Source organism: Petaurus breviceps, unplaced genomic scaffold (assembly GCF_028583685.1).
Source record: "Petaurus breviceps papuanus isolate PSGF00001 unplaced genomic scaffold, PetGlider_PUasm1.0 79, whole genome shotgun sequence".
Taxonomy (NCBI): domain Eukaryota; kingdom Metazoa; phylum Chordata; class Mammalia; order Diprotodontia; family Petauridae; genus Petaurus; species Petaurus breviceps.
The window spans coordinates 6168084-6191290 of NW_027186523.1; the positions used below are offsets into that span (position 1 = coordinate 6168084).

A 23207-nucleotide genomic window follows, 5' to 3' on the forward strand; every position below is an offset into this window, starting at 1 on the left:
TTTCACAGTTAAGGAACATGCTTTATTCTCATTTTCTTCCAAAGTTAGAAACACAGATAAGGTAAACAGCCTAGAGAAAAATTTTCAGAAACACGTATTTATTATAAAAAGATATACAAATTTCTGATTTTGATTGCTCACAAAATATGGCAATTTGAAAGTTAAACAAAATGTGTTTTCTTCCTTGAGAGCCTTAAACTTACAATCCCTAGGTAACAACAAACCTTGACTTTACAAATAAATATAAGTGGAAATGCATCCCTTAGGCATAGGCCCTTAAAGTAAAAAAGAGGAGGGGTAGGAGGAGGGTTTTTCTAGTGTAAAGTGTTATCAGTGAGCCATAAAAGGTTGCAGAATTTTATATTTGAAGTTCATTTAAACCCAAAAGGCCATAGGAATGGGATGATGTTGGACAGTAGTGGCAATTAGTAAAAAAAAACTTTTAAAAAATTTTTTCCAAGACTATTTTTAAAGGTAAAAATTAAAAACTACCCAATGAATAAACAAATTCCAACTATCACAACAACGATACTAAGAAAACTGCTGAAAGCTACACTGCTTCAAGCACCAGTGGTTAACCCATATATAATCTTGTGTAAGAAATTACAACTAACTTGAGATTCATACTGCTGAGCCAGTCTCCTGTCCATTATTATGGCAGAACTGGGACAAGAGGCCTGTTGGAGTTAGCAGTACAAGGTACAGTGCCTTCTTGTGGTGGGGAAAAAAATGGTTCCCAGACTACAAAGGAATAAAACTGAAAGTTGGTTATGTCCCAACACTAATGATCTTCATTAAAAATCAGGCACATCTTTAGAGTGTCATTGCATTTTACCCTCCCCTCCACTAAATTCACTTTCAACCACCCCGGTAACAGAAGCCTTGAGCAAGAGACTGTCAGGCAAGTTTTTTTATATTCGTGCCAACACCGGCTAACAAGAGTCAAAATGTAAAAAATACTTGATTTTGATTTTGCAAGAAAGGGAATGAAAGCTAATGAGTGTAAGTTCTTTTCTAAAAGAAAAACACAACCCACATACTCTCAAAAAACGTTTGTTTGAAGTTTTTAGTGTTATGTTGGAAATGCCCATAAAAAGGCAACACCGGCCATTTATTTGGATTTTGAAAACTAAGTCTGCCACAAAGCTTCATTGGATGTATAAATTTTTTACCTCTTTTCAGCAGTTGAAACATCAGATGTGTTTGTTCTATTTTAAACCAAAAAAGAAAGGTTGCCTTTTCCATGATACAGTCTAATGAGAAAGAGTAGAAAGGTCTAATGAGAGAGAACATATTAGGCAGCTTCTGATAATTAAATGAATCATTCCTCATCCTATATAGTCTCTAAAATTTTCAAAGAACACTCAGTATACTTTAGGTATACTGACGGTGGGTAGACCCTTAACTCCCTTCAGCAACCACAAATAAAGATTGTCTAAGATTTGCATAAACCACCACCATAATTAGACAAATTAAAAGAGAAACATCTTAAGGGGCTGGGAGAAATATTAAGGGAATTCAAGAATGAAATGACAATGGGCCTTAGCATACATTTCTCCACTCCATATCCCTACCAGCCCATATGCTTTTCCTTCCTTATTATCTATATTTATTGGATAAGTTGAACATTAAACTCAAAGTTCTCTTTTCAAATAATTTAAAACGGGAAAACTTACCATCAACAGACATTTCCTGCCATCTCACTCACCCCACACCACCCCTGCCTCCATAGACACCCTCCCCCTCAACAATGTCTAGACAAAAATGCTGCCTCTCTGAACACTGCTTTATCATGAGAATGTCCTGAAGGCACATCAAACTTTGCTAACAAGCACAGGGAGCCTAACACAGTATCCAAGCAACACATAGCATCTGACCTTCAGACACTCTGGACTTCCTAAGCAATCAAAGCATAGCACCATAATTGACAAGCACTGCTTCCAATGTTCATGCCGATTTGGTCCTTTGGATAAAAGGGAAACAATGACAGGGCTTCCCCTCCATCACAGCAGCAGAGGCGTTCTTTCTCCTGCTGTCTCCTCCCCTTTAAATAGTTGCTTCAACTGTGTTAACTTGCTATAGAGTCTCTCTCTCAGTGGACGAACGTGGTAGCTGGGATCCAGAATGTTCGTGACTCTGCGTTCCCTTTCTCGTTTCCACATTTTATATGGGTGGGGAGGGAAAAATGGTTGCCCCCTCTCTCTCCGGATCTGTAATGTAACTGCACTCACTGCCAACATTCCCCAGATAGCCAGAATAACAAAGTCTACAAAATAAGAGAGATGTACAGTTGAAATTTATATTTTAAAATTAAACAGATTTAAATTCAGTTTTCTCATCTGTAAAATGAGGATAATAATTGCACTTACCTCCCAGGTTCAAATGGATGAAATGAGATAATTATAAAGCCCTTAGTTCAGTGTCTACCTAGCATATAGTACTCACTATATAAATATTAATTATGATCATTATTATGTGTTAATCGATTAATCTCTTAATATACTGCTACTATGATGATCAATCACACTTAAAGGACGTTTTGCATACACTGAAGGCAAATGCTAGATGCCACCCTTTTCCCAGCCACCTTTATTGGTACCTGACTGGATGGGAGTATAGGTCCCCGTCACTGACATGAATAGGCCTTTCTTGCCCCTTCTGAGTAGTTAAAAAGAGACAAAATGTAACTAATTCACTTTAATATTTGTTGTTATAATTTCTTATAATTTGAAGTGAATGAATTACATGGAGGTATGACTAGAATGGGGGTGGAAGAAAAGGTTTACAATATGGATGCTGCTTCAAAAGTGATTTATGGAATACCTATTATAGTCTCTGTTCAATTCCCTTTCATTTTTAAATCTCCCCATTCCAGTTCTCAGGCCCTTCCAAAGGCAAGCCAGGGAAGAGGGAGGGTTAGATAAAGAAATAACTGGGGTGCCCTAGAAAATCAGATAGATCCTAATTGTGCCTATATCCTGTAGCATAGAGGAGCCAAAGAGAAGAAATAAAATAGCTAATAACTAATATTTACATAGCACTTTAAGGTTAGCAAAGTACTTTACAAATACCTCACGTAAACTTAACAACTCTAAGAGGTAGGTACTATTATTATCACCATTTTTACAGATGAGGAAACTGAGACAAACAGATTTTAAATGACTTGCCTGGGGTCATACAACTAGTAATTGAGGCAGGATTTGAATTTGGGTCTTCCCGATTTCTAACTCCAGAACTCTAGCCAGTATTTTCTTGATGTGTATTCATTTCAGTTGTATCCAACTCTTCATGACCCCATTTTGGCAAAGACAGTGGAATGGCAACATTCCCTTCTCCAGTTCTTTTTTACAGATTAGGAAACTCAGACAGAGTTAAGTGACTTGCCCAGGGTCACACAGCTAGTTGTCTGAGGTGGGATTTGAACCATGTCATGAGGATGAGTCTTCCTAATTCCAGACCCAGTTCTCTATCTACTGCAATATCTAGCTGCCCTTAATACAGACCAGCCAGTATACCATCTATCTATTCCTGTGGTCTAACATTTAACACCACGAGTAAATCAAGGGAGCCCACAGAAAAATAAGTCAGGCAGTTCCTATGCTCAGAAACACCATAAGTGCTTAATTCAACAAAAATGCACTAAGCATCTACTCTGTGTTGTACACACTCAGAGCTCTACAGGGAGCTGTTTTTATCTCTTCCTTGAGTTGATTAGATCTTAATTCTAGGGGGTGGAAGAAGTGGGGTGCAAAAACCCATTCAATATTATGAAATTTTACTCAAACTGGAACCCATCACATGAATTTAAACCCTTTCCTCCCCAATGCCAAAAGTTACTGTTAACAACAAGCTTTAAGGTCAAGAGTTTTGCAAACCTTAATGTGGAGGCAACTAGATGGCACAGTGAATAGAACACTGGCCCTGGAGACAGGAGGACTCAAGTTCAAATCTGGCCTCAGACACTTGAACCACTTACTAGCTGTGTGACCTTGGGAAAAATCACTTAACCCCAATTGCCTTGCCTTCCTCATAAAATAAAATAAAAAATCTTAATGTGCACTGTTGTATATACAGGCTGTGTTTGAAGGTGAAGGAATTTCACCTCATTGAGTGCTTTCTTGTAGATAGTTTTGAGCTAGCTGGAAACATATACTTGAACTTAAAACTACCTTAAGACTTTCGGGGACAACCTGCATTATCAGTGCATCGGCATTCCCAACTGGTCGCACTATTAGTCCTTTGGTTTATATACTTACCATTAGTTTGAAAAGGCACATTGGTGTAAGCTTTGTTGAAATTGGTGTTGACTGCTCTCTTAAGAACATTCAAAGTGATATATGAAAGGCTGGTATAAAAATAGCTGTCAATGGCTACGACCACAGAGTAGGAGCCGGTAATCCCACAAGTCAGTATGTTCAGCTGCAAGAGATGATGTGAAAAAGTCTTACACTCCAATCTCCAAAAGAATGCTGATCTCAGTCAAATGTTACTGCAAGTTAAAGGAAAAATCCTTGCCTAACCTATCAAGGGTTGCCTGTAGAAAAGCTGTGAGACTTCAGGAAGGGTTACTGTCACCGTGACAGACAGCAAAAATATTTTATCTACTTTATAAATTGCTTGCATTCTCATATGAGATCCATACTTGCTTGGGCATATTCAGGCATCAATTAATTTAATAAATATTTATTCTGAATAAGCCTTACTCTAAGATGATATTAACCTTGATGGAGGATTTCAATTTCCAGGCAATTCCTATGTGGTATGTTGACTCTTTACCCCTTTTAACAAATTACTTATTAAGTTATATGGTACTTTAAGGCTTACAACGCTACCTCCTTCCAGCAGTGCTGTGAGGTGGGTCATAAAAGCGTATATCCATTTTATAGGTGAGGAAACAAGAGACAGGTCAAAATGATTTAGCTACAATCATACACCAAGTGCCTTCTCCAATACGTCAAAGTGAAAAAGGTCAAACTTTTCATTATGTTACTAAGCCACAAAATATCACAGAATTGGAAGGTCCTCCAAGGCCATCAAGTCTGACCTATACTTCCCCAAAAATTGTTGTTCATTCATGTCCAACTCTTCTTGACCCACTGGGGGTTTTCTTGGCAAAGACACTGAAGTGGTTCATCATTTCCTTCTCCAGCTCATTTTAGTGTCTGAGGCCAGATTAGATTTCAGGAAAATGAGTCTTCCTGACTCCAGGCCCAGCCTTCTGTCCACTGTGCCATTTAGCTGCCCCCAAAATTACCTCAACAAAAATGTTTGAAAAGTGGCTATTAAAAGGGTAACCTACAATGACCCAAGGCAGCCGTTCCAGTATGGAAAACACACACACACACAGAGTCAATTAGTCTCTATAATCACAACAGTCTCTTTGGTTTCCTTTTGTATCTTCAAAAATGTTCCCCTTACTTTTTTAAACAAGTATTTATTACTTTAGTACACAAAACATCGATGTTTAGAACCACACAATGAGTAAAAATCATCATGACATACTTACAATTCTTAGGCAACCTATGAAAACTACCGGAATCGAAATAGTCATACAAGAAAAAGTCACCCAGAACACAGCATCATCGTGAAAAATCTTCAAGTCTCCTGGAAAAGAAAAATAAAAAATCATTAGTCACAAGTAGTCCACATGAAATATAATCTTTTCAACATAAAGGAAACAAACATACTTTAGCTCCTTATACACTGTTGCAAATGAAAGTTATGGACCTCGGATTTACAGTGTTTAGAACGGCATAAAAATCTGAAAAGGCAATAAATTATTTCTTTATCTTATGAGATCTACATGTACATGATTATATACACACATTATATGTCTATGTGTATAAAAATATATATACATACACACACATATGTCACTAAGTGATGCTATTAAGTAACTGGTATTATACTTAGCTATCAACTCTCACTAAAATGGGTCTCATATACAACATTAACAGAATAAAAGTATATTCCAAGAACAGCCTACAGTGAAAACTGTGTTCAAACCAAATCCCCATACATGAGTCGATGGAATATGTGTCTATAGAATAAGACCGAGCTCCTAAAGGTCACAAGAAATATCCTTTTTTTGGAGGAAGCAGAAGCAGCAGCAAGAAGGTAAGGCAGCACAGAAGACAACAAGCCATTTCCTTTTGTGTTCAAAGGGAAAAGGACAATAGTATTAAACATTGGGGCAGTTAGGTGGCACAGTAATAGAGCACTGGCCCTAGAGTCAGGGGGTCCTGAGTTCAAACCTGGCCTCAGACTTAACACTTACTAGCCGTGTGACCTTGGGCAAGTCACTTAGCCTTCCCCCTTCAAAATGCAAAAAAAAATTGTAAAAATTTAAAATAAGTTTTTTTAATTTAAAAAATAGTATTAAACATTCCTCTCCAGGGTCTTTTTAGATGTCCTAAGTACATAAGAAACTACCCATCCCCTAAATTTCAACTGAAATGCCTTTCTTCCAGGGAGTCATCCTTTAATTTCTCACCTTGGTAACAGCCACCACACTCCCCACCCCTTTACTCTCACAACATAATAATACACATTCATAAAAATGTTATCTACATGTGTGTGTTCTGCCCTTATTAGATTATAAATGCTTAGCACAGTACTCTCTTGCCAGTAAGTATTTAATGTCTGATGAACTGAAATTTTTTACATAAACAACAAAAGCAGCCCACATAAATTTTGAGGTTTTTTTTAAACAGGCTCTCTGTGTTCAGAACCGCTGGTAGAAATGCTACAAAATATAATACATGATACTTGCTCTCAATGAGCTTAACAAAATAAAGCCATCTCTGCATCCCAAAGAAGTCGAACAAAAGGGAAAGGGATCTATTTCAACTGGGGAATGGCTGAACAAGTTTTGGCATATGATTGTGATAGAATACTATTATGCTGTGAGAAATGGCTAGCAGGATAGTTTCAGAAAAACCTGGGAAGACTTATATGAACTGATGCAAACTAAGCAGAACAAGGAAAACACTGTACACAGTAATAGAAATTTTGTAAAGATAATCAACTGTGAAAGACACAGCTATTCTGATCAAGACAACGATGAAAGACAATTCCAAAGGATTCATGATGAAAAAACGCTATCCATCTCTAGAGAGAGAACTGATGAATTCTTTATTTTTCAGAAGTGATGAATTCTGAATGCAGACTGAAGCATACTTTATTTTTACTTTATGTATTTTTAATGTTTTTATTTATGTTTTCTTTTGTAACATGGTTCATATGGAAATACATATTGTATGACCTTACATGTATAATCAAAATCAAATTGCTTACTGTCTCAAAGAGGAGGGAGGGCCAAGAGGAAGGGAGAGAGAGAATTTGGAACTCAAAATTTTTAAAAATGATTGTTAGGGGTGGCCAGGTGGCTCAGCGAGTAAGAGCACCGGCTCCAGTGTTGGGACGACCCGGAGATCGAATCCCAGGCTCAGACACTCAGCACCACACCCAGAAATAACTGGCCGTGTAACCTTGAGCAAGTTACTTAACCCCGATTGCTTAAAAAAAAAAATGACTGTTACAATTTTTTTACATGTAATTTGGAAAATTTAATGAAATAATTACATAAATATGTAATATAAGTATATAAAATAATATAATAATAAATAAAAGAAATAAATAAAAATATTTTTAAAACACAACTATAAAAAGCATTCATTATGTATCTATGCATTCCAAGCATTTGGGGAAACAAAGACTAAAATAAAAGCATCCCTGCCCTCAACAGGAACTTACATTCTATTGAGGGAGAAAACATGTACATATACATACACACACACACACACACACTATAGATAGATAGATAGATAGACAGACAGACAGATAGATTGATATAGTAAAGAAACACGATTAATGCCCACGAAATAACAGTGAACAAGGCAATAACAGAATTAAGAATTGAGCAGCAAGGCAGCATCATAAATGCCACAGCAGTTCAGAAGACAGGAAGAGCTGTGAATGGAGATTAAAAGATGAATCAAACGTAGAAAAGTCTTTTCAAGCTAGAGGAATGTTAGAAACACAGACACCAAAGCAGGAACAAGTATGCTACAATATGTTGGAAGGATCTGCCTGATTGGATTAGTTTGTGCATGCTAATGACTGGTGAAGAAAGGTAGGTAGGGCTTTTGGAGATTGTGGTAGAAAGACTTGGGAAACTGGTTATAAATTCTTTCCCTAAAAAAAAAAAATTATACAATGGAAGTCACCCCTGATTTTGTAACAAGTTGAGGATACTTTTCCAATATTTAAATATATTTTATTGAATTTAATTTTTTTATTTAATTTAATTCCTTGAACAAAGGGCCTAAACATATAGCCATATGATCTCCTACCTAGTGGAGTAAAGAAAGCCACCGATGAGATGAGGAATCCCAGTACCAGTCCAACACAGAGCATACAAATCAGGATCAACCCAAATCTCCACCAAACCATCACCAGGAGAATTCCACCAACACCTCCAGCAACTGCAGTCAAAATCAGGCGATCTATACAAAGAGGGGGGAAAGAAAACCATTTTACTCACATTTCCATACTCTTTTCAGCAGTCATGACTTGAAGCAAACAAACTCAGCCTTAACTTCTATGACACACTAGGATTTAAAATCACAGGTGTGTTCAACTGCTCACAAAAAACATGTCAGCCCAGTTCACAGAGGTACTCTCCAAGAAGCCTGCCCCAAGGTATGTTAATCGTGGCCCTGACAGGAGCTCGGGTTTACAAAATCTTCTGACAAGTTTAGCACTAAGCAGGTCAGTGTCATAAAAATCCACTAATTTTGTTTTTAATTCCAGAAAAACTCTAGAACCAAAGGCAAACAAATGTAGTTCCATTATAAATGAGGCAAAGGCACCTCTAAAAACAAACATATTCACAACATGACTAACATGGAAATATTTTGTATGATAGCACATGTATAAACTGTATCAAAGTGCTTACCATCTCACAGTATGAGGGGGGCAAGGTAGGGCGGGAACTCAAAATATTAAAAAAATGTTATAAATTATCTTTACATAAAATTGGGGGAAGATTGTTTTTTTTTTAATCCTGTAGAAGTAGTAGCTTGTAGGCAGTGGACTAATCAACATTCCAAACATACTCCGACACTATCATTGGTAGTGATGTTTTCTATTTTATTTTTATTCTGAACTTAAAACACCAAATAAAACAGACATTTCCACGTACATAGTAGAACAGAAAAAGAGGAGTATACATGAAAATGCAGAACTCTATACAGCTTTTCTTTTCTAAGTTCAACCTATAGCTTTCCAAGCTGTCCTCTCATCCCTGGCATTCTTCTTGAAGGATTAAAATGTGACAGTGATCATCATACTCCATTCACATTTGTGTAAGGATATATAACAGCAACAGTCAGTCTGGACCTGTGACTTCACAGGTATAGGGAACTCCCTCCACCAACGCAGATCAGCAACTACCTGCAATTTAAAACTTTAAAGTGCTAAGTGACTTGCGTCCACAGATACACAAAGCAGTATGTGTCAAATACTGGACTCAAACCCTGGTCTCCCTGACTCAGAGGGCAGCTCTCCATCCACTATGCCAAGCATTCAGTATCAGCTATCAAGCAACTAACTCAACATTTCCCTTCTCAACTCAGCAAAAAGCTTATTTTTACTTACCATCATACTGAAGAAAAGTTAATCTTGTAATCAATATATAAAAAAAGAATCCCACGAAGATAAAGCCTATGAAGAACAGTTCTAAAAATAAACCACAAAAAGGAAACCACAGTTCAATATTCTGTATTTAAGTACAGTGGTTAATTTTTAAGCTAACGTTCTCTCCTCATTAACAATACACCCTCAAGTTCCTAGATATTAGAACACTTGAGTGAAAAAGGAACAAGAAAGGGCAGCTAGGTGGCGCAGTGAATAGACCACTGGCCCTGGAGTCAGGAGGACCTGGGTTCGGATCCGGTGTCAGACACTTAACACAAAAAAATAGCTGTGTGACCTTGGGCAAGTCACTTAACCCCAATTGCCCTCCAAAAAGCAAAAATAAATAAAAATATATATATGTTATATGGCAGAACAGAACTGAGTGGAATTATCAGCCATTCAATACTATTAATCTTGAAAAGTGCTCACAGTAATGACAGCAGGGCATAAGTCTAATATATACATATCATCTCTCAATTATCCACTGTGTGAATGAGGCAAATTTGTCATTATCTGAGCCTGTTACTATTTGTCATTATCTGAGCCTGTTACTCACCCTGCCACCTAGCATACATACACAGACCACCCCAACTTTGACTCCAGTCAAGGATTACACATTAAATTCTAGTATTAGTCTATGCAAAATGAATTAGAGAAGCAAAATGGTTGATGTGTTGGCTAATTTTGCTTAACTGATTTTTTTTTCCTTTCTTCAACATTTTGTTACAAGGGATAAGTCTTTAAGTAGGAAAAGTACAATTGAGTTTACAATCTACACATTTAACAATGAGGTGGTATAAAACAAAAGATATCAATTAAAAAAGTAACATTAAAAAAAAGGAGGTAAATCTATACCTTTTGAGTCCCAAAGCAGTCTAACCCCAAAGATGTGATACTAAATGACTTACCACACCATTCTCCCTTTTAACATGAGTAATCAAAGAAACTGTATAACTTTGATATAAAATCTAGTAATAATGTCTGAAGAAGCCAAGGGCTTAGCAATAACTGCCCACATATGGGAAAAGGTCTCAATTTGTCACATCATAAATTCACTATATTGTTCTTCTTTCCTAGTCAGACATGACAGGAATATGCTATGACTATGAATGAGGCAGCAATTAAGAAAATGCTAATAATATATGTCGAGTTCTATCAGCTCATTCTGATTCTCTGGTTGAAAATATAATAGTGATTTTTTTCTTTCCCAAAGGCCTCATAGCCTTAGGGATGTTTAAATACCAGCCAATTTCTTCAAGATTCAGGATAAGCTCATTGCTTACTCCTACTATCCCATCTGTTACCGTGGACTTCAGAGTTCTAAATTTCTCTACACAAATTCGTTGGTGGCCTGCATTTTTACAGGCACAGACTATGAGAAATAAAACACTCTTTAGATACCGCAATGGGTGTCTCATTTACACAACATAAAATACAATAATCATTCCCCCCCAAAAAAAATTCACATTAACCTAGAGCTTTTAAAAAATAAAAAATTCCGACAAAAGTCTGTAAGGCCACACAATGTGTGTACCCAAACCAACTTTCTCTTTTGAGGGGAAAAAAATGAAATTCTAAGTATTGAGGAAAGGCAAAATGCAAAGCAATTCCTAGTCCTCACACATTTGGTTAAACGTATTGAGATGTTATTTGTTTAGGCCATAGAACACTAGAAACATTCAAAAGAACACAGAAATACATTAAAAAGGTAGAGAATACCTGTTTTCCAGAATCTGTGTCCAAAGAAACAAATGAAGAGACCAAGAATAGCAAAAATGGTGAAAAACACTTTGGTTGAAAGCCTTCCTAGAAATAATTAAAATAAAATAAGAGTCATATTTGGTAATCATCTGAATTGCTACCTAGGCTTAATTAACAACCAGAAGGGCCAAGAGTATAAACTGACCCAAAAATTTTGCTTTTCAATAAAAATCCTCATCCTACTATCTCACTGCCTTTCCTACAGGGATTATTAAAAGTGCCTTATATAAAACTGACAGAGCTTGATGCTTTGAGGTCTTCTTAAGCTCTGGTCCTTCTAGTCAAAGGAAAAGAAAATGGAAAATTAACTGATAATATTAAATAGCAGTGATATCCAATCTAAGCACAAGATCCCAGAGCTGGAAGATATTCTGGAGTGCAGGTCCAACCCACATATGAACAAGAATTCCCTATACAGTCTACAGCATTCCCAAGTGGTCAGCCGGTTGTGTCTGAAGACCTCCACCTCATCCTGAGGCATGTATACATTCTGCTTGTACATGGTTCTAATTGTCACTAAATTTTTCAAGCCTCTCTCCATCTCCTGCCTCTCCCACTACTACTAATTCTGCCCACTGGGTCAAAGTATAGCATGCTTAATCCCTTGGGACAGCTGAGAGATTGAGCCTAATGCCAGTAACCCTGTTAGTTCAGGTTAAATGTTAGAACGAAATGAGGCATTTGAAAGTCAGTGAACAGTTCATAAAATTACAAATACATAAAAATACATAAAAAATACAGTTCATGTATTTGCCCAAACACCGCAAAGATATTCAACAATACTGTGGCCTTAGCTTCTCTCATCTCCATCCAGAAACACATCTGGTCAGCAAGGCAGAGTATGGTGCCACCATATAAGTGCCCCACTTTCCTGCTTGTCCATACCCTTTCTAAAATATAATAGTCAGAACTGAACACAATACTGCAGATGAAGTCTGACCAGGGAGAAGAACAATGCAATTACTGATGGCTTTCCATGTTCAAGACACTATGTCTTTAAATGCAGCCTAAATTTGGATTAATGTTTTTGGCCACATCTCACACTGTCACACAGAGTTTATCCACCATAACTCTAAATCTTTCTCAGATGATGTGTTGCCAGACCATGCTCTAACCTCTTATACCTGAGTGAAAAAAAAATCAAATTCATAAGCAAAGAATTTTACATGGATCCTTATTAAAGTTCATCTTATTTGATCTGGACCAATATGATAGCTTTTATGCCATCCTCCAAGCCCACAAAATAAGCACTTAATTATATTTCTGGACTTGATGAAATCGTTGCTTCAAAGCATAAATCCCAAAAGCATCTATTAATACAATGAAAGTCACAGTGCTAAAAATTAAAACCCATTTTACTAACTGCACAACTTGCAGTGAAGAAAGTTTTTTTTTCCTTATGTCTTAACATAATTAATAATGAAGTATGGTAATTAAATGTTTCCTGGTGTCAATGAAAATCTGATCCCATGACTCTACTCTCAAATTTACTCTAACTTAGTTTCTCTGAGATAAAACTGTTCAATCAAAGCATTTCACTTGCTTTTTTTCACAGCTGGTTTTTTTTGGGGGGGAGGGTTGGTTTTTTTCCTTCACAACATAAATAATATGGAAAAATGTTTTGCATGGCTGCACATGTATAACCAATATCAAATTATTTACTATCTCAGGGAGGGGAAAAGTAGAGAATCTGGAACTCAAAAATTTTTAAATGAATGTTTAAAACTGTTCTTATATGGAATTGGGAAAAATAATTATTCAAAGGAAAAAAGATAAAACTACTCCCTAAATTTGCCACTGTCATGCTCATGGCTCTTTAGAATCAAGTGAAAAGAGAATGATCCCTTGATATATTTTTAAAACAAGGTCACCTATTCTTCAAGTGTCATATTAAAATTCCTCACACTTTCATAAAACAAAACCAAAGTGCTTTTTTCCCTCAGAGATCTGTTTGTTGGGAATTATCAGCCTGTTTAGAACAGGGGTGAGGAACCTGTGGCCTCAAGGCCACATGTGCCCTTCTAGGTCCTTGGGTTCGGCCTTTTGATTGAGTCCAAGTTTTACAGACCAAACCCTTTTATTAAGGAGATTTATTATATGAAGTTTAGATTCAGTCAAAGGGCTGTACTTGAAGCCCTAGAGGGCCACATGTGGCCTTGAGGCTACAAGCTCCACACCCTTGGTTTAGAAGCTTTCCTGTTTTATCATGATGATGGTTATCAACCTACCAGTGGTAGGAGAAGGGGGGAATTATGAGGTTACCGAGTGCTCAGCCAGCTATCACATTTACCAATAGTCACAAATTTGAGGGTATTTCTATTTGTTGCAGGACCTTTTTACTCATGATTCAAAACTTCCTTATTTAGCAGACGAGGAAAATCATTCAAAGGAATTAAAAGAGTTTCCCAAGGCCATACATCAAGGTGATATGAAAGGATTCCCCCAGGTTCCATGCTTCCAAGATGCCTCCTTCCATCTCTGTTGCTGGTTTTCATTCTCATTTTTCAATCTCTTTATCAAAGATACTCATTCTACCCATTTAATAATGTGGTCTGATATTGATAAAGAAATCAGAAAATTTCAACAGGGGGAACCCAAGACCTTAACTTTGAAAGGGATTTTGTCCTAACCTGAGCTAGAACATCAGTCATCTCCTTCTTGCACATACTACCAGACTCTTGATATGCTGGTTAGTTCTGTTTAATTTTTCTTTCTTTTTTATTCTTTGTTACGGGGAGATGGCTCATGGAATAGGAAAAGAGACTGGAAAATAAGACAATTCATACAATGTTGGTGAAGCTGCGAATTGGTCCTGCCATTCTGGAAAAAAATTTGGAACTATGCCCCCCAATTTAAAAAATTCTCTTTACCCGTTGATCCATTGATACCACTAATAGGTCTATACTCCCAAAGAAATCAAAGAAAAAGAAAAATGGCTCATATGTAGAAAAATATTTATAGGAACTCTTTTTGCATGGTAAAAAAAAAAGTGGAAACTGGGGGTAGGGGAGGTCATTAACTAGAGAATGGCTTAACAAGCTATAGTATATCAATATGATGGACTACTATTATGCTATAAGAAATGAAGAAGGGTGTGGTCTCAAAGACATCAGAGAAGACTTATACGAAGGGAAACAGAGCAGCAAAATCAGGCAGGCAATTTGACACCATAGCAGTAACATCATAAAGATAACACAGACACAGCTCTGAAAGAAATAAGAAGTCTGATAGGGGGAATGACCAACCAAGATTCCAGAGAACTCAGGATGAAAAATTCTATCCACATCTTGACACAGAGGTGACAGACTCAGGGTGGAGGATGAAAGTTTGGGGTTTTTTAGTCATGGAAAAATCCAAGAATCTTCATTGCTTGACCATAGATATTTGTTACAAGGGTTTGGTTTGGTTTTTTTTTTCTTTTCTAGGGGCTGGGGAGGAGAAGTGGAAGGAAGCAAAAGTGGGTTTTCATTCATTGTAAAAAATATAAATTTAACTTTTTTTAAAAAGATGAAAAAAATTATTAAGCAAGTACAATAAAAAATGCACCTCTTTCATTTGCAGATACATATCTTACTGAGTTATCTTTTTTAGATTATAGCTACTAAAACTAAATATTGAAATTAACTTAGAACCATGTACACATATATAAAATTTATAAATAAATGCACATATATTTTTTAAAATAAATAGAAGAGATAAATTTGGAAATGAAGGTGATTTAAAAAACAAAAGATAAATAAAATTGCGGAAATGTTTTTTAAAGAGAAATTTCTCTCCAGATATTCTCTAGCGCATCTCAGGATGCTAGAAAAAAATATGGAAGAGAAATGATATGTAATATTGGTATTCTCTAGAGTATCTCAGGATGCAAGCAAAAGATATGGAAGAGAAATGATATGGAGTCAAGGAAAAGAGGCAGGTCTGTCTGAAAGGAGGAAGGTCTTACCGGACTTAAAAGGAAAGCACAGAAGATCTAGAGTCTCGAAGCAGCAGGTTCCCCACCCCCAATATAGAGTATAGTAAATGGGTAAAGAAACATCAGCTGGGGGAAACAACACAGACGACAAAAATAAAAAAGATAACAAATTTTAGCTCGTTGGGGCTAAAAATGAAAAATGATGGCAGGAACACTGATAATCACATTGAAATTCCTCATTTGCCAAGACCAGTGTTTGGAGTCGAAGGGTTCTTTCTTGATTTAGATGAATGGATTAATGCACTCACCAAGAGAAGAACAATTATCTAGGGTAGTATTGAAGTGGCAGGCATATGTGTGAGCAGGAACATATGCAGTTGATGTATTTAAAGCTGGGTCCCGTACAATGACGTTATAAATCACACCCTGTCCTGGGACAGATGAGAAGTAAACAATGGTCTTATCACTAGATTTCAGAGTAGCAACCTGAAATACAAAATGACAGCTTGATTACTTTGTGCCCAAAATTAAACAAAAACTCCACTCAACATATCACAAGCTCAATACACCCGTAGTAAAGATTTAAAAAACAATTTGTGGAAATAGTCTTCCACAGAGCAGACCCCCAAATGCTTCGGAGCATAGAGCTTTTGCACCACCCCCATCAGGAACAAGACGTAACAAGGCATCTTCACAAAGCCCTTCCAAAGTTTTCAAATTTTCATAACCTAGGCTGTGGAAATGACAAGAAACAAAATCCATGAAGGACATCTGATGATGAACTGAATTGTCTTCTAGCTCACCTGGGCCTCCATTTTGCAAATGGGCTATTTACCTCCTCACCTCCAAGTTTCCGTTTTTCCTTTGTCACAGGAGCTAAACAACACTGTTGACCACTCACATGGTTCAACATTACACAACAGTGTGCAATGCACCCATCCTAACGCCGATGCATCTGTTTTGAAATGCCAATCATGAATTACTATTTCTATCACACACCATAACCTACCTCTAGGGTGGCCTTATATGATACCACTAATACATAAATGTTAAACTATTCTAAAGTTTAATCATTTGCTTTCTAGATGATTTCAAAGTTTCAAAGCCTCCCTGATTTAGACACTAAGCAGGGTCACCTGCCTATCAATCAGTCCACTGATGGACATTTATTAAGTGCCTATAGCGTGCGAGGCACTGTGCCTATGCAAGAGTATAGTCACTCTGAGGGTTAGGATTTTATCAATGAAAGTTTTTGCAGCTCAATAAAACTTAAGAATTTATCTTGCTTGAAAAACTGAGATTTTTCAGGCTCTAACAGCAGTCCCCTCTTCCCTGTGCAGGAAGAAATAAAAGTTTCACATTTATGGTGCCTGGCTTATTTTGAGCCCACTATATTCCTCAAACTCAATCAAAGATTGTTTGTGCGACTATTATGATGGTAGATAAATAATGCCCACATTTATCTTCTCTGTATCACTCCATCAGGTCATCCCTGTTCTCAACCAATACTCATGCATTTTAAACAGGTCAATTCACAATATGTAAACCATCTTGTGATGGCATTAGTAAAGACTCCCAAAAATGACAGTTCAGTATTTCAAGGAGTTAAAGTTTTGTGGACAATGTGTAATAAGCTTCTCAGAGATTAGGCTGGACTTCAGACAGGAGACCAACAGTCCTATGCTGAGCACAACATACAAATTGCAAATTTGGTACAACATACCCAAGTCTGTCCTTTGCCAATATGACCTTCTAGAACCTACTGTGACCTCCATGGAACAACAAGGCATGAGACTAAGTCTTTTGTGGAGTAATTTCACAAGATTAGAAACCAAATAGAATGAATTCACAACCCTACAAGGGCTAACCATATCTCAGTGGCTTCTGAGAAGCTACTTTTTCTTTTCATTTTTTCTTTACTTACTTTGCATCCCTCAGACCATGCCAAAGACTGGGCACCTGATTGCAAAGAGGAAGATCCAGCATTCCTTTTTATCCTTGTTTTCATTGAATAGTATAAGTTCTTTTCTTGGTTCTGATCGCTTCACTCTGCATCAGTTCATATATGTTTCCCTAGTTTTCTCTAAAAGCATTCCTTTCATCAATTCTTACAGCTCACTAACAATCCATTATATTCACGTATCAAAATCTGTTCAGTCATTCCCTCTTAGTTTTCAGTTTTCTGCTGATAATACTTTTCTATATATGGGTCATTTTTTTCCTTGCTTGATCTCTTTGGGGTATCAAAGGTCTAAAAGTACAATTAATGGATCAAAGGGAATGCACAGTTTAGTGACTTTTAGGGTACACCACCAAATTCCGTACTTACTTTGAAACCACTGGCTTCTATCTGAGACACCACAGACATCTTCTGCATATGTCTTAGTAACACCTCTTCAGTGAGGTTGTTCTCAGGCAAAAAATACTGATAGACATCATACTGCAACCTCCATCTGGAGTCCAGGCCAGTCCCCAGATCACAAGGTGGAGGATCTGTGCCTCTGAAACAAAACACAATTAAGCAGAAGCAAAAACACTCTTCCCTTACAACTTAAGTGTCAAATATAAGCAAAAAACAGAAAACTAGCACTTAAAACAATTTTATAGACTTAAAAGAAAAAGCTTAAAATTATATTTAAATTATAGAAAATTCACAGTCGTACTTTTCATGTTTGAGGACTGGTAAATTCCATTTCTCTGTTTAATGATCCATTCAGTACAACCAGCATTTATTAACCTACTGTATGCAGGAAATCACCATGCAAGGCAGGGAGAGGACGAAGAGATAAAATGAAAACCAGGAATATTTTTGTACACATGGGGCTTTTCTTCTTATTGATGACCTCCTTTGGGGTATTAACTTACAAGTTAAATCACTGTATCAAGGAATGTAATAATTTTCTAATTTTTCTTGTATCGTTCCATATGGCTTTTCAAAATGGTTAGACCAATTAACAGCTTCACTGGCAGGGAATTATTGCCCAAGTTTGTTTTTTAAAATCATGCTCATTTAAATTATTCCATTCATATACATTTCTTTTTAAAAACTAGTATACTTTGGATAATTACTATTTCATAATAGAATCTGAAAGCTGACGATACCATTACTTCTTAACTGGTTTTTTTTTTTGCCAGTTTCCTTTTATATTCTTGATCTTTTGTCCCTTCACCGGAACATTATTATTTCATTTAATTCTATATAACATTTTCTTGCTATTTTCATTGGTATGGTGCTTGTTAAGGAGTTCTGTAATACTGACTATATTAGCACATCATAGTCAGGAACATTAAATACTTCTGTTATATGTAGATCTTCCTTTTATGTCTATAAAACCTGCTTGGTAGTTGTATTTAAGCCTTTTATGTGTCTTGCCAAAGGTGAATAATCAGATACTTAACACATTTTGTTGTTTTAACTGAAATTCACCCTTCTATCCATTTTACTGGTTAGAATAACTATTAGAAATTATTTATATAAGCTATTCAAGTTTAAAACTGCACCAGAACTTTTCAGACTCGCTGGATAAAAATGCTGATTATTTCTGTAGATTTATTTTCTGTCCTACTACTTGGCTGAAGATTTATTTTCTTAATTTGTGTTGATTCTCCAATATCCCCCTATAGTCTGGAGGGGATAGTTTCTTAGCCATTTTGGTGTCATGAATCCTGATGGCATTCTGGTGAAGCTTAGCCTCCTTCTCAGGGAAAAAAAAAATGTTTTTAAGTGAATAAAATATATGATTACAAGGGAAATCAATTATATTGAAATTCAGTTACCAAAATATGTTTAAAAAAGACAAGTTTACAGACCAGAATGTAAGAACCCATACTCTATGGTCAGATTGAAATTCTTCTTGGTATTTGAAAGAGTCCTCATAACCTGGCCCGAACCTGCCTTTCTAATCTCATTATATATAACTCTCCTTTATTTCGTTCAGCCCACTGAGCCTTCTGGCCATTCCTCACACTGACACTCCCATCTTGGTGCCTTTGTACAGTTCCCTCTCCATGACTGGAATGCATTCCCTTTTTCACCTTTGCTCAAAGAATCCCTTAAGACTGAGGTTTATTAGCCATGTGACCTTGAGCAAGTCACTTAACCCCAACTACCTTCCAAAAAGCTCCCCCCCCCAAAAAAAAGACTAAGGTTTGAGATTCATCATTTTCTATTTGAAGTTTCTCCCTAATCCCCAATATGCTGACATCCTACCTTCCAAAACTATTTCCAATGAGATCACATTTATAACTGGTAGCTGGCATAAATGCTAGTTATTGTTAACTACCACCACTAAAACTACTTTGTATATCTAAGTATATGTGTATATTTTTGTCTCCTCCAACACAATGAAAGCTCCCTGAGGGTAGGATGTTTCCTAATTTTTTTGGTCTTTTTTTTGTTTTTTGTTGTTCAGTTGTTTCAGTCACACCCAATTCTTCATGGCCCCATTTGGGTCTTTTTTGGCAAAGACACTGGAGGGGTTTGCCATTTCCTTGTCTAGCCCATTTTACAGAAGAGGAAACTGAGGCAAATGGGGTTAAGTGACTCGTCCAGAGTCACAGAGCTAGTAGTGTCTGAGGCCACATAAGAAATCAAGTCTTGGGGGCGGCCAGGTGGCTCAGCGAGTAAGAGCACCGGCTCCAGTGTTGGGATGACCTAGAGATCAAATCCCGGGCTCAGACACTCAGCACCACACCCAAAAATAACTGGCCGTGTAACCTTGAGCAAGTTACTTAACCCCAATTGCTTAAAAAAAAAAATTTAATAAATCAAGTCTTCCTAACTCCAGGCCTGTCACTCTCTATACTTTGTCACCTAACTGCCCAACATATTTGATCTTTAGAATCCCAGCAATTAGCAGAGTCCCTGAAACATATAGTAGGTAATTAATAAATGCTTGTTAATTATATGTATAATCTTGTTCTAATCTTGTTCAAATCCAACCTCAGACAAGTGTCTAGCTGTGTGACTCTGTGCAAGTCATTTAACCATTACTGTTTGCCTCAGTTTCATCAACTGTAAAGTGAGTTGGAGAAGGAAATAGCAAACTACTCCAGTTATCTTTGCCAAGAAAACCCCAGATAGGGTTGAGAAGAGCTGGACAGAACCGAAATGACAGAATAACAAACAATAACAACAATTCTGTGAGGCAGGGGGTATTATCACTTCCATTTTACAAATCAGGAAACTGAGGAACCAAGCATTAAGTGACTTGCCCCAGGTCACAAGGCTAAGTGCCAGGGGAAGGATTCAAACTCAGATCTTCCTAACTCCCAAGTCCTGCACTCTGACCACTGAGCCACCTTTACATACAGCTTTACAATAGAGTAGGTTTTAATCTAAAAGCAACCTGGAGAGTTATACATACCTGGCATGTCCTAGATTTGCTGGGGCAAATTTGATCATTGTTTCATATAAATTATACTCCAAGTAAATGTTGGGATCCACATCTAAATCAAACTCCAGATTACAGCCTCCAGGGATGGGATCTAGAAGTAAAATAAAGAGTTAAGTTACTAGAGATCACGTCTCTCAAATCCTCCAACCATGTACTAGTGCAGACAAGCAAAGCCTACAACTTTTCAGTGCCCAACATCCCCCCCTCTGGAGGTACACGTCCTTCAGATCTCACTGTATGCTATACCAGCCAATGAAAGAAATTTATAAAAGGAAAAGGGCATGGGGAAGAAGAGGGAAGACTGAGAAACTTACTTCAAAGTAGAAAACGAACTATGATGGACAAGAGAGAAAGGCATGTCCCTCAATTTACAATTTCCAAGAGAAGAAAAAAACGTAGAGTTGAACACTCACCAAGGGCTACTGGTGGTTAGTTAAAACCTGGATTAAAATTGGGGGTCATTCATTAAATCTAACAAGGCTAATAATGTAACAGATCTTCTTTCTCCAATAAATACCACCCACAGGAAACTACAGACAGGTGACCTAAGGGAGTCACCTTCAGGTTAAAGGCACTAACTGGCTTGCTGGAGGACAGTGTGTAGCTCAAATCAAGAGTTACCTTTTTCTGAATAAGAAAGGGGAACAGCCACACTCCAGACATTATCAGCACCTGAAGTCTCTAAGTACCAAGTACAAACACTCTGTTCTGGTCTAAGAATGGAAACTAGGCCTCTGTCCACACCTGTTCCTGAAGCGTCTGGAAAAGGATTCTAGAAATGAAGGGAAAAAAAATTTTTTTTTTGCACACCACCACAGACATACTGAATTAGACAAGGCTGACTACAAGTATGATCCACTCTTACTGGACATTCCCTGAAATGTTGACAATACAAGTTAATGTTTGGATAACAACTGGAGATCTTATGAAATGCATCTCAGCAAAGGCCACTATCAGAAGTATGAGGCAAGGATCAGGTCAAGAAGAAAACTAAATTATGAAAGGCATTCGTTTTTTTATACAATAAATTCCTCTAACAGATATTCTCCAAGGCAGAACCTGCTTCCATCAATATCGATCAATAAATCAATATTTATTATGTACCAAATGCTGTACTAAACACTAGTGATACGGAAAGAGGCAAAGTCTCCGCCCCTAAGGACCTGTGGCAGCAACCAACACTGGCATAGCCAGGATGGCTGCTAGCACAGGTTCTTAGATCTGCTTTACTAAGAAAAATAGCTGTACAAGGAGTCAACAATCTTTTTTAATAACAATCACTAATTCAGGAGAAAAGTCAGGACCCTGAACTTCAGAGAAAATATAAGCAGAGAAATAAAGAAAAACAGACAGGGCTCTGACGGCCTGAATCAAAGCAATATTGCTATACACTTTACATACATCCCTGGATCGAGAAAGTCTTTACATCTGAGCAGTCAGGGAGCTCTGAACATATTACTACTCAGAATCTCGACCAGGGAATCACAAGATCCTTCTCATAATCGAGCCCCGGAAGCAAATACTGACTCAGAGTATATATACACACTTCTCAGAGCCAGAGGGCATCACAACCCTCCTGACCCAGTGCCTAATTAGAAATTAGCAAAAGGTGTGAAAGCCTTCTTAGAAGCTAGTCTCCCCCACACAAGCTTCCCTTAATGGGCTCCACATGTCACCTATTAATGGGGGGAGATCTTAAATCCCATTAACATTGCAGGAGTTTACAATCTAATTAATTATCTAATGAATAATCTAATCTATCAACACAACTCACTCAACTATGGCTTCATCTTTATTTTTAAAATAGTAATAATCCAAAATTTTAAAAGTCCATCATTTAGAAGAGATTTAGTTCCATTAGCATACACAAAATGCTTTTTAGCAGATCCAAAAACATAAATCAATTCAAAGTGAGGGAACCCCTCATACAGACCTTGTAGAAAGAGACTGTTATGTTCTTGTACTGTGAATGCACTTGGAAGATTATAAACGTGATGTTGCTTGCAATATGACGCAATACAGCTTCTTCTGGAAAGGGCTTATTGAGCATGAAGTGTCTAAATTTCCCCAAAGAAAATTCAAGAAGACCTGAAATGGGAAGATTTTTTTTTTATTATTATTACATTTGTACTTATAATACCAGGTGGTAAAAGCATCATCATCGGTATATCACTACACTACTATATATATTAAGATATATATTCACCTTCCACAAGAGAAACAAAATGTAATGTCTTAACCCAGTCCCTCTATGAGAGGGGAGATAGTGAAGAAAAGAAGATGGAAGTCAAGTGTTCTACCTCTAGATAATACCCTGTAACATCATTCCCCTGTTTCAAAGTCACTGGACCCCGAAACCCGGTCAAACAAGTATACCTACTATAAATAATTTTTGAATGAAAGAACTTCCGTGTCTCCCTCACCTTTTCTATTCC

At 37.1% G+C, this 23207-nt stretch overlaps 1 protein-coding gene across 1 annotated transcript in view; it reads right to left on the bottom strand.

The window, feature by feature from the left end:
* The window catches only part of LOC138175803 (transmembrane 7 superfamily member 3-like), a 41634-nt gene continuing 18427 nt past the window's right edge, over positions 1 to 23207 (bottom strand). The window contains exons 2-12 of the mRNA XM_069106298.1: positions 22706 to 22860; positions 21394 to 21544; positions 20743 to 20863; positions 17706 to 17877; positions 15685 to 15862; positions 11419 to 11505; positions 9661 to 9741; positions 8355 to 8507; positions 5507 to 5604; positions 4257 to 4419; positions 1 to 2266 (exon numbers count right to left, since the gene is read on the bottom strand). Of these exons, the coding sequence (XP_068962399.1) occupies positions 2004 to 2266; positions 4257 to 4419; positions 5507 to 5604; positions 8355 to 8507; positions 9661 to 9741; positions 11419 to 11505; positions 15685 to 15862; positions 17706 to 17877; positions 20743 to 20863; positions 21394 to 21544; positions 22706 to 22860 (1622 nt within the window). The 3' untranslated portion in view covers positions 1 to 2003. The remainder of the gene's footprint in view (positions 2267 to 4256; positions 4420 to 5506; positions 5605 to 8354; positions 8508 to 9660; positions 9742 to 11418; positions 11506 to 15684; positions 15863 to 17705; positions 17878 to 20742; positions 20864 to 21393; positions 21545 to 22705; positions 22861 to 23207) is intronic.